The sequence below is a fragment of the Eurypyga helias genome, unplaced genomic scaffold, assembly GCF_000690775.1.
Source record: "Eurypyga helias isolate BGI_N326 unplaced genomic scaffold, ASM69077v1 scaffold24928, whole genome shotgun sequence".
Lineage (NCBI taxonomy): Eukaryota > Metazoa > Chordata > Aves > Eurypygiformes > Eurypygidae > Eurypyga > Eurypyga helias.
This window is the reverse complement of record NW_010266958.1, coordinates 34101-49938: the sequence shown is the minus strand read 5'-3', so window position 1 is coordinate 49938 and position 15838 is coordinate 34101. Positions and strand designations below refer to the sequence as shown.

At 44.1% G+C, this 15838-nt stretch overlaps 2 protein-coding genes across 2 annotated transcripts in view; both read right to left on the bottom strand.

The window, feature by feature from the left end:
* Nucleotides 1–2234: 2234 nt before the first annotated feature.
* On the bottom strand, nt 2235–10662 carry EPGN (epithelial mitogen). Its single transcript, XM_010157263.1, has 5 exons — nt 10626–10662; nt 10034–10123; nt 3510–3630; nt 2592–2744; nt 2235–2289 (listed from the first exon to the last, which is right to left on the bottom strand). The coding sequence occupies exons 1-5, from the start codon at nt 10660–10662 to the stop codon at nt 2235–2237; spliced, it is 456 nt and encodes a 151-aa protein (XP_010155565.1).
* Nucleotides 10663–14569: 3907 nt separating this feature from the next.
* The window catches only part of MTHFD2L (methylenetetrahydrofolate dehydrogenase (NADP+ dependent) 2-like), a 28769-nt gene continuing 27500 nt past the window's right edge, over nt 14570–15838 (bottom strand). The window contains exon 9 of the mRNA XM_010157264.1: nt 14570–14682. Coding sequence (XP_010155566.1) covers nt 14570–14682 — 113 coding nt within the window. The remainder of the gene's footprint in view (nt 14683–15838) is intronic.

The following is a 15838-nucleotide window of genomic DNA, read 5'->3' as shown; positions in this document are numbered from 1 at the left end:
TGTGTGTTCACTCTTGAACGAGGTGTTAGTGTACGTGCCTGCTCCAAGACACATCCTCCGTAACGAGGAAGGGTTGGTCCTCTAGAAGGGAGTGCAACACTCGCAGGAAGAGACAGCTCACTGCAGAGATGGAGATTCACTCACGTGACAAAAGCCTTGAGGTTTTTCATCCTTTGGCTGATCTACCTCTACAATTTTCTCTGAGATACAGGTTTTCCTGATGACATGCATGTTTCTAAGAGGTATTTCCGTGCAGTCTGTCCAGCGGGTGTGAGGGATGAAGGGTGGGTTCTGTGTGTCTGTGCAGGTGCACAGATTGTAATTCACATCTAGTTGCACTCTCACTACATACATGTGACACAAAAAATGTTAGGGCAGCTACTGAAAGCTGACTTGAAAATGGTGAAGAGTAGAAGTTGTGTCTCAGTGGGTACTAAGAAAAGGTCAGAAGAATGGAAATGAGCAAACAATACAGAGAGCTCAATATTTAACTTGAGATGAAGAAAACAAAAAGGCTGAGAGTTGGAAAACCTGCTCAGTGCCTCTTAAAAAACACTGATGACAATGCGTAGAGGAAAGGATTGCTGTCTGTCTCCGTCCAGCTCCTCACATCCTTTCTGTGCATGCATGTGCCACTTGCTCCAGTCTGCTGCACAGGAACTCCAACCAACCAGTGTGGGATGTGTTGTTTTATTTATTGGTATCAAATGGAGAGCCAAGATGACTCAGTTACTGACCAGGATCCCCCTGTGTGAGAAGCCCACTGAACTTCAGGCCACTCGAGTGCCAAATGTACATTTACCCTTTGAAAACCCAGTCTTTCATACATATTTCAGCATTATCATGGTAGTCTCACAAATACAGGCTTTTTTCCAAAAAATGACATGCATCCTGTTGTGAAAATTAACTCATATAACAACGAAATCGAGCTTTCCAGCAAGGCACTTAAATTTAGGATCTATATCATTCCATAAAATCTCAAAGTACCCAACTGCCTTTTTCTCATAGATGACTAAGCATAGCAGATGCATCTGCAACATCAACACCTGAAATGAAAATCTCTTGGAGCCATCTCCAGTCTCATCAGCACTGGCAATCACTCCAACTGTCAGTGAGAAGCCACAGTAGAGCCACTGTCTTCAGAACCAACTATCTTCCCTTTTCCTTGAACAGAATCTTTTTACCTTTGTGATTCTTCATAGACAAGATGAAGAAAACCAAGCATCTGATATGTAAGCTGTGTGTCCATGGTGGAACAAATCCCTAGAGTCATTTCTTTCTTATTGGAGCGGTCACATTGTGCACATGATGTGAGAGTCCATTTCCTGGGCAAAACTATAGTGAGGTTTCACAACAAAATTCCAGCTTTTCCAGGAACTGAAGTCTTGTGCTGAAATCCTGGTGCAGCAATGTAATGTTCTGCCTGGAGTTCGGTGAATCTGCTGAGCTGCTATCTGAAGTCAGGGAAGAGTAGAGTTCTTTGTCATGAGCACACTCCATAAGCCATTTGGAGAAAGATGTCCGATTCCTTTGCTTATGAAATCCGTAAGTGCTTGCGATGCCCAGAGGTGTCATGAACTTATTTTCCAGGAACTGCTTACACTCTATTTGTATGTTTAAGTAAGCTTTTGAGAACCATCCATTCCAAAGCATTTTATGATTTTGTCCCTTATGGCAACAGAAGCCTATAACTTGCTTAGCACACTGAAGATAACTGCTGTGTTTGAAGAGGGCTGTGTATCCACACACATAGGCAGCAGACACTGAAATCAGAACCCAAACGGTTTTTTGTCAGCACATGATGTTCAGAATACAACTCCAGTGTGACACAGGTTGTGCTTTTCCTCCAGAGGAGAAATAAGAAAAATAAAAAGACAGGAAAGACCACAGCAGAACACTGTGCTAAGGTTTGAAATGACTGAAAACAGCTAAAACCAACCAGTCCTCCCCTCAGCAAATACCAACCGCAGGAGAGCACTGAGAGGGCTGCAAGTATCCTTAGCTGTTTGGACCTGCTCATCTAACAATCTTTACTAAAAAGAGGAAGTCTTTCTTCAAAAGTGAATGGAGCCCATCAGTTCTCCAGGAGTTCCTTCTATGCACTCGCTCCGTCATTCCCTTTATTTCATCTCATCAGCGAGGCTGGGGTACCTGCCAGATGGCGCGGGACGGCCTTCCCAGCAGAACTTCCTCCTGTTTACAGGCAAATTGGTAAGTGTCCCAACGCCAGATCTTCACAATGCCGTCTCGCCCATGCAGACTTTGTAGGGTGATTTCAATTTCCTGCATCTAAAACGGACAACATCATGTGATTTTAAGCAGACAGATCTAAAACCCCAGCAGTCTGAACAGAACCCAAATATAAACTCAATTAGGAAGCCCCAAGGAAATCCATGCTTCAGACGACCACACCGTTTCACCTGAATGGCAGGTTGGAAAGCAGAGGGATAGAGTGTCAGCTCCTTCAAGATCTCACTGCAGATCATTAACAGGCAAGAATACACTCCTGGTGCCCTCAAAACTCTGCACTCTTTCTTCCTGCCCAGTGTAATTCAGATGAATGCAATCAGAAGGTTATATATCTCCCATACCTCTTTCTTACGTAGCAGTAGATGATAGCAAGTATCCCACTTGTCAGTATTCCTACACCAATTCCCACAGCAATGTAGCGTTCATAAGAATTATGTGCATATGAATTTAGTGTTAAGTGTTCACACCTCTCTCCATTATAACCTGCAAGGCACCTACAAAATAAATATACACCATGCAAAAATGATTCAGAACTTCTTATGCTTTGTATTTCAGAAACACGTTAGTTTTCATCACTTCTAAACAATTTAGAACAAGTCTAAACAAGGATGGGCTGAACCTGGTGCTCAGTCAGAACATCTTCACCAAGACTACCAGTTGCCCCAGTCTATCTAGTTTAAAGCTAGCTCTAGTACTGCAGTCACAGCAGCAAACACAGTCTAAACATACCCTCATTGCAGAGGGCGCGGACGAAGAGCACTGTGCTCCGTTGATCCTTGGCTGCTCTAATGACTCCAAAAGGCCAAAGCTGCCCAGTATAGACACTACAGAATTTTAAGGACACCATAGTCCTGATTGGTATATAAACAGTTGCAGAATAAGGTAGCTGCAGCTGACATCTTGGAGGATCCTTCCCCCTTCATTGTGTCCACTGTGAAAATCTACTTATTCCTCTAGTACTTATCTAGCACCAATTGCTATTTGAAATGCCATCACAGCAGTGACCTTCAAAGCTGTGAATTTTCCCCTTGCCTTCCTCAGTATTACACTGGCGCAGCACTACTGCCTCATTAACAGTCCTGAGCCACCACAGCACTCAAGCCCGTGCCAAACTTTAAGCCTGCAAATACTTGACCTGCACTTGAAAGCTGCACTCTGCTGAAAACTAGTCACATTACAGTAGTAACACGTAGCAAACAAAGAAACAATGCTACTGCTGTTATTTTCTAAAAAGGATACTTAGAAGTGGGATTCTTTACTTGCATATGGGTTTCCTCAGTTCGCTGTGGAAAGCACAGAGCCCATTGATACAGTAGCTGTGGTGTTCTTCAAGACAGGTCTGCATAAGCTTCAACAGCTTTGGCTGCTCTGTGTAGTCTACTGTGAAAGGGCAAAAAGGCATGTTATAGTTAGGGAAAAAACTCCATTTGAATATATTTTCACAACTCAAGTTGAACAGATGTTGCCTGCAGAAGACACTTCATAGATGGATTTACTGTGCTATGTCTCACGAGCAGATCCAAACACCGCTAAGCAGAACAAGCTGCTTAGATATTCCAGCACAGCTTTAGAGAAAGAACAAACTCTAAGCCATCACTTGCTCTGGAGAAGCATGTATAAAATTGATTACGGGAGATTCACCCAGGGTAATGTCAGCATATCCTACCTGCAACCCAGTCAGAAAAAACAGCCCAGGAATATCAGGGGTTTAGGACACAATGGGAGCATTGAATTATTCTCAGTACGCTTCCCAGTCTGACTTAGTTAATTCCTTTTTTCTTTCCCCATCACAAGACAAACTACTGCATTTCTACACTCCTGCCTGCCAGCTCTGCAGCTGTGGGTGAATGGTGGGATTGCTCCCTCCATCTGTTCTCCAGGGTCTAATGTTAGTAGAGTGTCCAATTATGCTTGTAACCACCCACGACTGGCCGGATTGTCTTCATGTGCAAAAGCTTGGGCCATGATCATAGAATCACAGGATGGTTTGGGTTGGAAGGGACCTTAAAAGACCATCTAGTTCCAACTCCCCTGCCATGGGCAGGGACCCCCTCCACTAGACCAGGTTGCTCAAAGCCACATCCAGCCTGGCCTTGGACACTTCCAGGGATGGGGCATCCACAGCTTCTCTGGGCAACCTGTCCCAGTGCCTCATCACCCTCTCCAGGAAGAAATTCTTCCTGATATCTAATCTAAACCTCCCCGCTTTCAATGATTATTAAGGTTCTAAACATGCCCAAAGTTATATGCATCCAGGTCAATAAGCATGCTTCTGCTTTAAAAGCACATTAAATTACTACCTTAATCAAACCATGGCAGCTCAAATGGGAATAAAGTCAAAACTCTTCTTGGGGATCTCATATCAATGCTACCTACTGATAGGAGAGGGCTTGAGCGCAGGAGCAAGGCACCCTGCTGCGGAGGGGTGCAGAGGCCAGCCTAAATCTGCAACACAGGAGCAGGGGTGAGGCAAGTGAAGAGACAGCTCAAAAACTTCACAACCAAAGCAAATATCTGTATGAACGGGTCTCTATCCAGTTACAGGAATTGCTGGTGGGGTGGGGTGTCCAAGCGATGTCTTACTATTTCAGAGCACTGTTTCAGTGATGGATGAAGGTGATTTCCTAACCAAGTGTATGTCAACGTCAGCTTTCAGTTATGACCACAAGAAAAATAACATCAGGAAAGTGACAAGGTCTGCTCAGAGTGATTAAATAAAGGTACAGCAAGCAGAAAACTTCCTTTCTGACTAACTGCTGAAGCAAGGTCTGGAGATCTTACACTGATGGAACCATCCTCATAGACACAAGCCTCTAGTCATCCTGCAAGCAACTCTAGATCCCATAACATCTTTTTCAGGAGTAACACCACCAACCCCCTAAATTCTCGATCAAATTCCAGTTTGAGCCATTTAATGGCAGGAATCACCGCTATGCCCTCAACTAAGCAAATTTTTTCTTTGTCTTTCATGCAGCTTCATCACAGAGACAACAAGTGATGGTAACAGCTGCTCTACTCCAGGCCTGCATGTTTGAGCAGTTCACAACTTCAGTTGCGAATCACGTGGTTTGGACACCTAAGATGATCAGCGGGCTGGAGCACCTCTCCTATGATGAAAGGCAGTGAGAATTGGGTTTGTTCAGCCTGGAGAAGAGAAGGCTCCGGGGAGACGTTATTGCACCTTCCAGTACCTGAAGGGGCTACAACGAAGCTGGGGGGGACTTTTTACAAGGGCCTGTAGTGACAGGACAAGGGGTAACGGGTTTACATTGAAAGTGGGGAGTTTAGATTAGATATCAGGAAGACATTCTTCACAGAGAGGGTTGTGAGGCACTGGAACAGGTTGCCCAGAGAAGCTGTGGATGCCCCATCCCTGGAAGTGTCCAAGGCCAGGCTGGATGAGGCTTGGAGCAACTTGGTCTAGTGGAAAGTGTCCCTGCCCATGGCAGGGGGGGTGGGACTAGATGATCTTTAAGGTCCCTTCCAACCCAAACCATTTTATGATTCTACGAAGCATAATGTTACCACTGTTACTCAAATCAAGCAACACTACCTTGAAAATAGTGCCCTCTAAAACCTGGCAGAGTAATCTGACTTCTAGCATATCAAGAGACTTAAAATAATTAAATATCCAAGTCTGCTTGAAAAATAACACGTTGGTTTACTACACTTCATCGGGAAAAGCTACAGAGGTGGAAAAAACATGTCTTGCTTTAAAATGAACTTCTTGGGGCTGGGGAAAGGACATATTTTCCATTCCTGTAAGGAAAAAAGTCACAAGTTTCACACTATGGAGATGGCACATCTAAAGCTACAAAAACAACACTAAAAACTATAAACCAAATGCACAGTTTTGGCCTAACAGTCAAGTGACAAAACGTACACCCCAAAGGATATGATGACACTGAGGCCCTGCCTCTGTCGTACACTACGATGCCGCAGAAGAGTGCCTGAAGCGGCTCACAGACCAGAGTTGCATGCAGCATCACCTTGCAGCAAGCCGTATGCTACCACAGCTAGATTGTCCCCATATACTGAAACCGAAATGCTACCTCTGCTACAGAAAGCCCCGTGTAGGGCAGGCACCCCACTGCCTCAGACCACGCACTCTGCAAGGGAAGAAGTTGGTGCTGGTTACATGTGAGCTCTGGTGTCAAGCTCTGGCTCTTTTCTGGCTGGCTCTGAGGACAGGCTTGCTGGCAGAGAGCAGAGTCAGCACAAGTCCAGGCTCTGGAGGACAGATTTAAGAGAAGAACTGAAGAAAGGACAGATTTCAGGAAGAAAAGACAGGTATTATGACAAGAGATGGATGATACTGTTTTCTGCACAGGAGGACTGTACCATGCTCACTGCTGGGGAGAGCACAAGGGAAACCAAAGCATGTGGTGAACACAGCTACAGGGCTCAGCAAGCCCAGGAGATCCAGGATGCAGGAGACCTGCAAAAGTCCATCTTCCCTTAGGCCTAATGTACCTGCAGACCAGCTACTGAAGCTCTGCAGGGAAGAGTTTCAGGAAACAGGCAATGGCACATTCATGCTTCCCCCGTGCCTCTCCTCAAGCACTTAGGCACCAACTGGTTTAAATCACCATTTCAGCACAGAGGGCTGAACAGAGTGCTGTGAAACCACTGACCAAAACCACTCAACAGGACCCTCTAATGTGCATTTCCTGTTGCCCAAAGTACTACTCTTCTACCAGACCCCGAAATGATGTCTACTGCACGGGTTTGATATTTCACTTGTATCTCTGCCATACAAGGAGAAAAAAACCCAAAACTGAGGAAGGTACAAATCTACGGGCCAGAGGTGTGAAATGCCCAGCCACTTCTACCCCAAGTCCCACCAGATGGATTCAGAGCCAGAACATCCCTCCTCGTCTCCCCCGCCACTGCCAAGGGGTGGCAGCCTTCCACCTACCAACCTCGGGAAGAAACCTCGCTTCCCACAGGTACTGGCAACCGCTTCCCCAGTGATGTGGAAGCGAGTCCTGTGTTAGAAACAAAGGTGAGACTGGAGCAGAAGCCTGCCTAGAAAGCGTTTGAGACAAATTATCTGGCTGCACAGGTGGCGAATGGACAAAACATTCCTCCCTCATTGTCAGGAGCAAGAGCTTTGTCCATCGTGGGTTGCAAGATCAGATCATAGAATCATAGAATGGTTTGGGTTGGAAGGGACCTTAAAGATCATCTAGTTCCCACCCCCCTGCCATGGGCAGGGACACCTTGCACTAGATCAGGTTGCTCAAAGCCACATCCAGCCTGGCCTTGAAGACATCCAGGGATGGGGCATCCACAGCTTCTCTGGGCAACCTGTTCCAGTGCCTCACCACCCTCTCTGCGAAGATCTTAAACATGCACACAAAAATTCCAGACACTAATTATTTTGACACTGCTAAGTACAAGTTACCTCTGAAAGAATGATTAGTCTTAAAAACAACCAAAAAAACCCATTTTCTAACCCACCCCAGAACATTATGCTAATTCATATCACATTATCCACCTAGATACTAAATAACCTGTTGAATGAACACATCCCTGTGTCCTTTCATGTCACATGAGCAAAGAAAAGCATGCTGTGTAAGCACCTGACAGTTGCCTGAAACTGAGTCATTCAGGCAGATACACTTGGCAAGATCTGACATGAAATCAAAACTACAGGTACTTGGAAGCCTGGGCATGCCAAAACTGACGGAGTGGCAACAAAGAGTCAGCCACTGAGACCACGACAGCTCAGCCTCCAGGTATGGGGCGTCGGGGAGGAACAGGAGAGTCAGAAAGGGGAGGGAGGGAAGGGGTCAGCCCCAGGTTCAGGGCCTCCCTTGCACAGAGGCAGAAAGCTCACGGCATGGAAGGGATCTCATTTTCTTCCCCAGTAAAACTGAGCCCTTCCCTACTCCTAGCTGCCCATTTTGCTACGAAGGCTCCCCTTCAGCCCAAACAACATCAGAACCTCTTTATCCCTGCCATGTCTCTGCCATCAGGTGTCCTCTCTTGTCACCTTTTTCCCCTGGCTGATCACAGAGCCTAATGTTTCCTAGCCCCAGCACTAGTGACAAATAAAGCCTATGGGACAAAAAAATAAGAAAGCAGGACATGAACTAGAAAATAGGAGGCAAACAGATCAAGCAGAAATTAATGGTTTTCCACAAACTGCACCTTAGCCCCCAGAGGACTTGCAATCCAATGAAGAACTGCCAGTTCCTCCAGCGATACTTAAATGGGATTTAATTTTCTTAGGATCCAGTTATTACTGAACCTTGGTTATTAACCTTACTATAAACCTAACTAGCACAGGAATAGGAGCTACAACAAAAATACTGAAAGATCCTACCTGTTTCTTTGGTGACTCTTTAAACATTTCTTCTCTACCTTCTGCCTGGAAATGCCGCGTTCTAACTTTTCACTGTCTTCATAAAAGGTGTGCCAAAATATACTTTCAACTACCTGTGTAAATGCGTGCTTTCACATTTGTGAATTTGCTTCTACCCGTGAGGGGAACACACTCTCGAATAAAAGCGCTGGTACCTAGTTGACTGGCACAGGCACAGCTACCATAAGGGTACATGGGACGATTACAGACATGACCGTGTCCCCGTAAGACACCTCTTATTTGTTAAAACATGACCCATAGCTCCTGCTTTCTAGAAATAATACAAACAGGGTACTTAACGAGCCACAACATATTTCTACTTCATTATACTCCTGGTTGCTGTATGCAACTCTGGAAGAACCATGTCACAGACAAATCCACTAAACCAGACCACAGTGCTGCGCTAATAAATCAAGCTATGTCAGTCAAAAAATCAATGTCTTCCTGACTTCACATACATTTGTGAGTGTATATATATTACATATGTATATATGAAACCTACATATGTTATATGTATGGATGAACATATATATATCTGTGACATTGTACCTCTATGACAAAATTGGACCAAAACAAAACCCAGTTTGACTTGTTATGAGAAAAATAAAAAGCTTATGGATCTACTAAAAATGCTTGTAAGACATCCTGTGATGACTTGCAATTAAAAGCAGGTGATTTGTATGCATGTTTATGTTCTTTTTAAAGTACAAAGACATTAATAAGTATCACAGTTAAAATCCCTTCGTCCTTTACTGACCTGCCAAAACCTCAGTTCCAGATCGCACAGTTCTCCAAAAGTAATGACATCACTAGCACCTGAAGTAACATCAAGAATGCAGCTTGCAGGATAAACAGTGCTCTGGTCTCAGATGTTGGCAGGTAAATAGCTTGAGTTCACATTTCAGTCAGAAAAGAAAAAGAAAAGAGAGCTAACCCTCTGAAGAGAGCTGTGGAAGCTGCGATAGCCGAAAGCAAAACTGCAACAAAGAAAGAAACTACTGAGTAATAGTAATGAGAGGCATCACTTGAGGTTATGCTTGCTGCATTCTCAGTTGGGTGCATAAAGTTTCACAGTGCAGACAGCTAGAAACCAAGCACTAGTTAAAAGTAACAGAAATGACCATCAGAAACGCAGATAATCTGTCCCAATTAGCCCTAAAATATCTTCTTCCAATTTTAACTGACTTGGGATAAATGGTCCTTTGGCTGGTCAACACTGAGCCTACCCCAGCTGAGTGGCAGCTATTACTTCAGAGAAGTTTTTAAGGCTCCATGAAGAAAGCAGCTCATCTCAAATAAAACACACACAAAGTTCAACAGTGTCCAAGTGACAGGAACATTATAGCAGCTACAATCATAATAGTTTTTTTTTTAAGCGACAGATTAATAGAGACAAGCAGAAAAAAGAAATACCTTCAGCACTGTTTTTTGTCCAATTATTCCATAAGCCTGTGCTGAGGGATGAAACAGTAACAGTTGACTCTTCACTCAGTGCTCCCATTGCTGTGTAATGCAAATAGATGCTTACTGTAACAGAAAAACTCAGTATATCTATTCAAGGTTCATTTCATCCAGGAAAAATGTACCCAGCTAGTACAATTCTGACACCATGCAGCAATATAATAACAGTTCATTTAAAACATTCTTGACTCAAACTTCCTTTCGCCACAGCCTAATTAGGATTGTAGCGAAACAAACTATTGTTTGCAAATTTCCAAAATACATCTCCCTTCTATTATCTTATGCAATTTACAACACAGATACCTGTAATATACTACAATGATACACTTATTTGCACTAAGTAGCTACACCAAGTAGCTTCTTTTCAAAGAGTCCAAATTATGCCCTATTAGTTAAAATTTCATTCAGGTTTACAACTGCTAAAGTAATTCTGCTTTGCAATGTCTCTGCATGCTTCTCACCCCTACCACTTATTTCAGAGAGCCAGCTATAGTTCAACAAAGGCTTGAATCTTACAACACTGAAAAGCCTCCTCCAAACCTACCTTTCAGTAAAATATAGATTAGCATTCCAAATGCCATGGCAAACAGCTGCTTTAACACCTTCTCAACTCTTCTTTCCAGGTGGCTCTCTTGCTTTGCTGCTTGCTCTGCTTATCTGCGCTCCCGTGTTTCCTCTTGCACTTATATGCCACGAAGCGTCACCTGCTGTTCTCACCAATCAAAAAAAGGTGCATCTGGCAACCACCTCAACCCCCGAGGCAACCACACATTTATTTAGGAAACTGCTATTATCTAGCAATGGGATCAGGTTTTCTTTTGAAACCCTGGTTTCCTATTACCTGTGGGCATAATTGTGCATGCAAAGATACAGTTTTAAAGAGAGACCCGGTATCTGCCAGAGCAGATCAACAAAATACAGCAAAACAGAGGTGAGCAAAATGAAAAGCGACGTATTGTGAAAAACGTGACCTTTCTTTCCCTTTGCAATGTAGGTCTTGTGTTGCTTCCAGGAGGACAGTCAGCGTTCAGGATGCTACTCTGAGTTCAGGGTCCAAGGACCAGCTCCTGCTTTCCTCCTGTTCCTTCCTTGGTCCTCCTTGTACCACAGTTCTCTCCCATCCAGAAGAACAACTGCGAGAACAGCTAGTGCCGAGAGTAGGAAGTGATCAGACACAAAGATAACGGATGATGTTCTCCATCTGCGACTGCCAGCAAGAGGCCTTTGATCACAGGCTACAGTACATTGGCAAGGCGGAGGGGCATGCTAATCACTTCTCAAGGTGGAGGGGCATGCTAATCACTTCTCATTCACCCTTCCCACGTGTGTAACACTGAAGCAAGGCAGGCCACCAGCCCTGCGCGAGGCCTGGGATTGCTGGCTGGAGCTATGCATGGTTGTGCGGGGCAGAAGTCAACATCTGGCAAAGCACAGGCACCAAGAAAAGGCAGACTGAAAGGGCAGGGAAGCTGCTGCCTCCTATATTAGGCAATTCCTTCATTACTCCTGCCACTATACTCCCATAAAAGCCCATGTCTGCCTCTCCACAGAAGTGGGTGTGCATAATGGGAACAATCATAGTTTGTACATAAGGTGCTTGTAGGTTCCTAAGACATACGTGTCGTACACATTTCATATACTAAACCACTCTCCACAGCCCCAAACGCTGCCCAGCTTCCTTGGTCACAGGCAGTGTGGAACAAGTAGGACTGGTCTCTCTGAAGGCCACTTACGTAGCCAGATGATCTGCCCTAGTACATCGGAGAGGCCCAGTTCAATAATGTACGCACACATCAACCACCTGACTCTCAAAGAGCTACGCGCTTCACCCCTGCAACAACTTTCGCTTTCTCAACTGTGAGCTCCAAGCAACAAAAACATTTCACAATTTTTATATTTTAAAACCAAAAATCTTCTGGTAAATGCTCTAACAACTCCGGTCAGCTCGACTTTGCCCTCTATGCTTCGCTCTCCTCCGTGATTCGTAGGATTAAATCTAACCACTTCACATGTTAAGGGAAAAACACAAGCTAGTTATGCACATTTTAATTATGCGTTCTCCTGCTCAGCAGCTGCATTCCAGGAGGCTTTTCCTTCCTTCGCTATCCTGAATTGCCACATGCCTGCACACTGATCGAGTGCAGCTTGCGCACTCCCTGGATCGACAGTAGTGTTTATGCCTACCTGGATAACCTCTGCTATCAGTCCCAAGCAGGGCTAAGTCTCATGAGCCTTGCTTTCAACACACAGCTACACAATGGGAGCTTAATCCAGCGTGAATCCCAGAGGTGGCTTCGTCATTAGGCAACAGAGCTGTAGGGCGCGGTAGGCATGCGAGAAGGCTTCAGTGGGTACGGCCGTGCCTCTGCCCGCCACAGGGTGTTTATGCTTGGACCAGACTTGACCAGGTCTGGCACAGGAGCATGCTTTTTGGATTGGTGAACAGGCCCCTCCCTCTGGACGCTCCTCCTGGATGTTGTCCCAGTGAGGAATACTCTCACAGATGGGTCTGGCAGCTCTGAAAATAACATGCTGCTGAGTGAAACCTCGGTCTCACTGCCTTGTGTGTGACACTAACCCACCCACCACATGTGAAAATGCTTAAGATGCACAATAAACTGTTTGTAGGACATGAGAGAGGCAGACTCACTCAAGCGACAAGCAAAATGACATAAATCAGTTTTCTGCTGAAAAAAATTTGAGAGATTACAGTTGAAGAAAAACACGAATCTGTAAGAGCAATGTAAACAGATAAAAAAAAGTAATGACTGAATATGTGAAAGATCTCCATTCTCCTCACTCGACACAGATTAAAAAACCCCACGACCACCCACAAAACTGTATTAAATTTTTTCACCAAGACTAACGTAACAGTGAACAAGTTTTATTCCATTTTAGTCAGTGATGGGTTGATCAGTCTAAGTGTTATCTCCATAGGCACGTTGAGCCCCCTAACGTTTGTACTACCACTTCAGTTCAAACAGATAAGATAAGCAAGTGTCTGCACTACTGGCACTACATATTCAGTTATGATTCTGTCAACCTCTTTTCTAAACACTGCCTTCAACACAACTCCGAGAAAGTCCATCACAGGAACAACAGAACGGAAGTGATGCTCCATCTTGTTTTTTTATTACAGTAAACACATATTTTTTTGTTTAATGGCAGTAGTATTTAGCCACAACTTTTTTTCTTCCCCTTTCAAGTTATCTATAGTCTACTGGCAAACACCTAAGGCCCTTGATGAAGGCAAATCAAAGTTATCCCAACTAAGATAAAAACACAAAGATAAAAGTCCAAACTGGTTCCCATTGACTTCCAGTGGGATTTGGAGTAGGCTCTTCATGTCAACAGTGCACACACTCAGTTCAATTGGCATCTCAGCAGTAACTCCACTCCAACTTTTACATTGCATGAGACTATTCTAGATCCTTCTTAGAACTAAAATCTTTGTGAACAGAAACATGCTGAACTTACTACCCCACACAATTGCCTTTAAGCATCCAAACATTGTAGCCAAGAATTCAGAGGGCTGAGCCTTATATCATGGACTTAAAAAAAACCCCTCCATGCAGTTTAAGAGGAGAATTATTAAATGGCTTAAAATTTCAACACAAATATTTCATCAGGGAGAAACATTTGCTGTTCTCTTCCTCTTCCTCCACCTCCCACCCACCACCTCATTACACATAATGTCCATACATAGCAGCTTTAACTACATTCTACCTAATTGAAGTCCGATCCAGCCCAGTCATCTATTCAGTTTTTTGTGAAATGAGGATATTATGCACCATAACATTTTGCCAAACAAATCCAGACACGGAAACAAAGTAATTCTGCCCTCAATTCTAGCTGTTGATTCATGCATAGCTCTTGCAAGGTCGATTTTCACCAGCCTTCAAGTTGACTTGACTCTTCTAAAGCATGTACTGAACACTCGCATTCATGTCAACATTACTGCCTGGCAGCTGAAACAAAAACTTCAGTCTTTCCCTCCTTTCAGATTCAAGATTTCTGCTGCTCTTAAGTGTTTGAAAAAAATATTTCAAGACTTGAAACTACACCCAGAGTGCTTCATGACATCAGGAGCCAAACCTTATTTTTAAAAGATATCCAGCATGTTGAAACTTCAGTTTATACTGTTTGATCAGAACTGAGGGTCCTAAGCGCTTAAAAGATGTTGGTAATTGTAGTCCATCCCCAGATACACAGGGATATTTGTAACTCATGCTTTGTTCTTCATCTTCACACACACACAATTGACCACCAATGTATCTGCATAGGCTGCATTCTCCATTTTTGCTCACAGTAAGTCAGTAGGAGGTAACACAAAGTACTTCAACATTTTGTAAACCATCAGGTTTAGTGTACTTTACATGAAAAAATAAATATGATGTAGAAATAAATATCTTAGTAGTAAAAAATAAATGTTTTGTCTATCAATAAATAGAACAACTTGGATTCTTCGTCCAAGGTAGCCCGCTTGCTCTAATAAATGAGCTTTTTAGCAACTATGAGTGTGTTCTTCAGAAGCATTGCAACAGTCATAGGTCCTACCCCTCCTGGCACTGGAGTGATAAAGCCAGCCTTCTTCTTTACTTCTAGAGAAAAGAGAAAAAGGTATTGACTAAGAATGTTACCAAAAATCTTTCTTCCCCTTCAGTTGCCCACATACAGCTAACTGGCAACAAGCGTAAGGGACTGCGACTTGGCAAGTACTAGAGAACAGGGGAAAAGTTAAGGCAGAAGTCTTACTACAGCCATGGTAGTGACAGGATACAGCCAGGACTGGGGCTGCAAGGCAGTTTTCTTCATCTGAATATTATTACCCAGGGGCTCGTTCTGCGGCACGGTTCCACAACCTGTTCGAGCTGATCTACCTGCAGCAGGCTGCCCTTTCCTCATGGAAGCAATACACACTCATGCAGCCTGTGGTCAGGCACATGGAAAGCTAATCCCACCAAATATTTGGTGAAGGGCAGTTTTTGACTGTTTGACCTGGCTGACCAGCTGGCCCAGGAATGTCTGGGTGACACAAGGGCAGGACAGCCCCAGATGGGCAGCGCAGACTCACATCACCCCCTCCTGCCAACTGTCATACTGTACCTTCAACATCCAGGAGAGCTACAGAAGGTGGGGATCTCATTCTGTAGGTAAAAAGATGATCCCCAAAACCTCCATGTTCCTGAGGAGCAGCATGCAGAGCAAGAGTCTGCGCTAAACAGCAAAATCAACAGCAGAGAACCAGCAGCAAAGCCACCTATTCAGCCTCTTTCCCCCACTCTGGCTTGTACCTTCTAACAAAGACATTCTACTATTTCAAAAGTGAACTTAAAACCTCAGGAGAAAGTACAGTGTCCTTAGCAATTTGATTTTCTGCCTCACAAAATGGACAAAGAACAAAAATGAGAGTTGTAATCAAGGAAAAATGGATTCTAGTGGCAAAATTCTCATTGCAACTTCAGCCGTAAATACTCAGCTCCTCCAGGGAAAACGACTTTTTTTAAGCTGTGTTACCACGGTGCCTACAATGAACTAGGCATCCGGGGGCACAGATGTCCCCAAAGTCTCAGGAGAAAAGGAAACTCTTACAGCTGAATTAGCTCCAACCACGAACAGGGTCAGACGACCCAAAGTTAACACAAGCATTCAAGGCATTTGCTAAGAGGTAAATACATACAGATTAATTTTTTTAAGCATTTAAGTTAGCACCTCTCAAGTTCACCTCTTTGCATGAGGAATTAATATAACGTACCA

Coding starts and splice junctions, on each gene's coding strand:
- EPGN (XM_010157263.1), bottom strand. CDS start 10,662: ATGGCATTTGGAATGCTAATCTATATTTTACTGAAAG. Junction 3,631..10,033: donor GACAAAAAACAGTGCTGAAG/GTATTTCTTTTT, acceptor GCCCTTTCACAG/TAGACTACACAGAGCAGCCA. Junction 2,745..3,509: donor CTGAGGAAACCCATATGCAA/GTAAAGAATCCC, acceptor TTTATTTTGTAG/GTGCCTTGCAGGTTATAATG.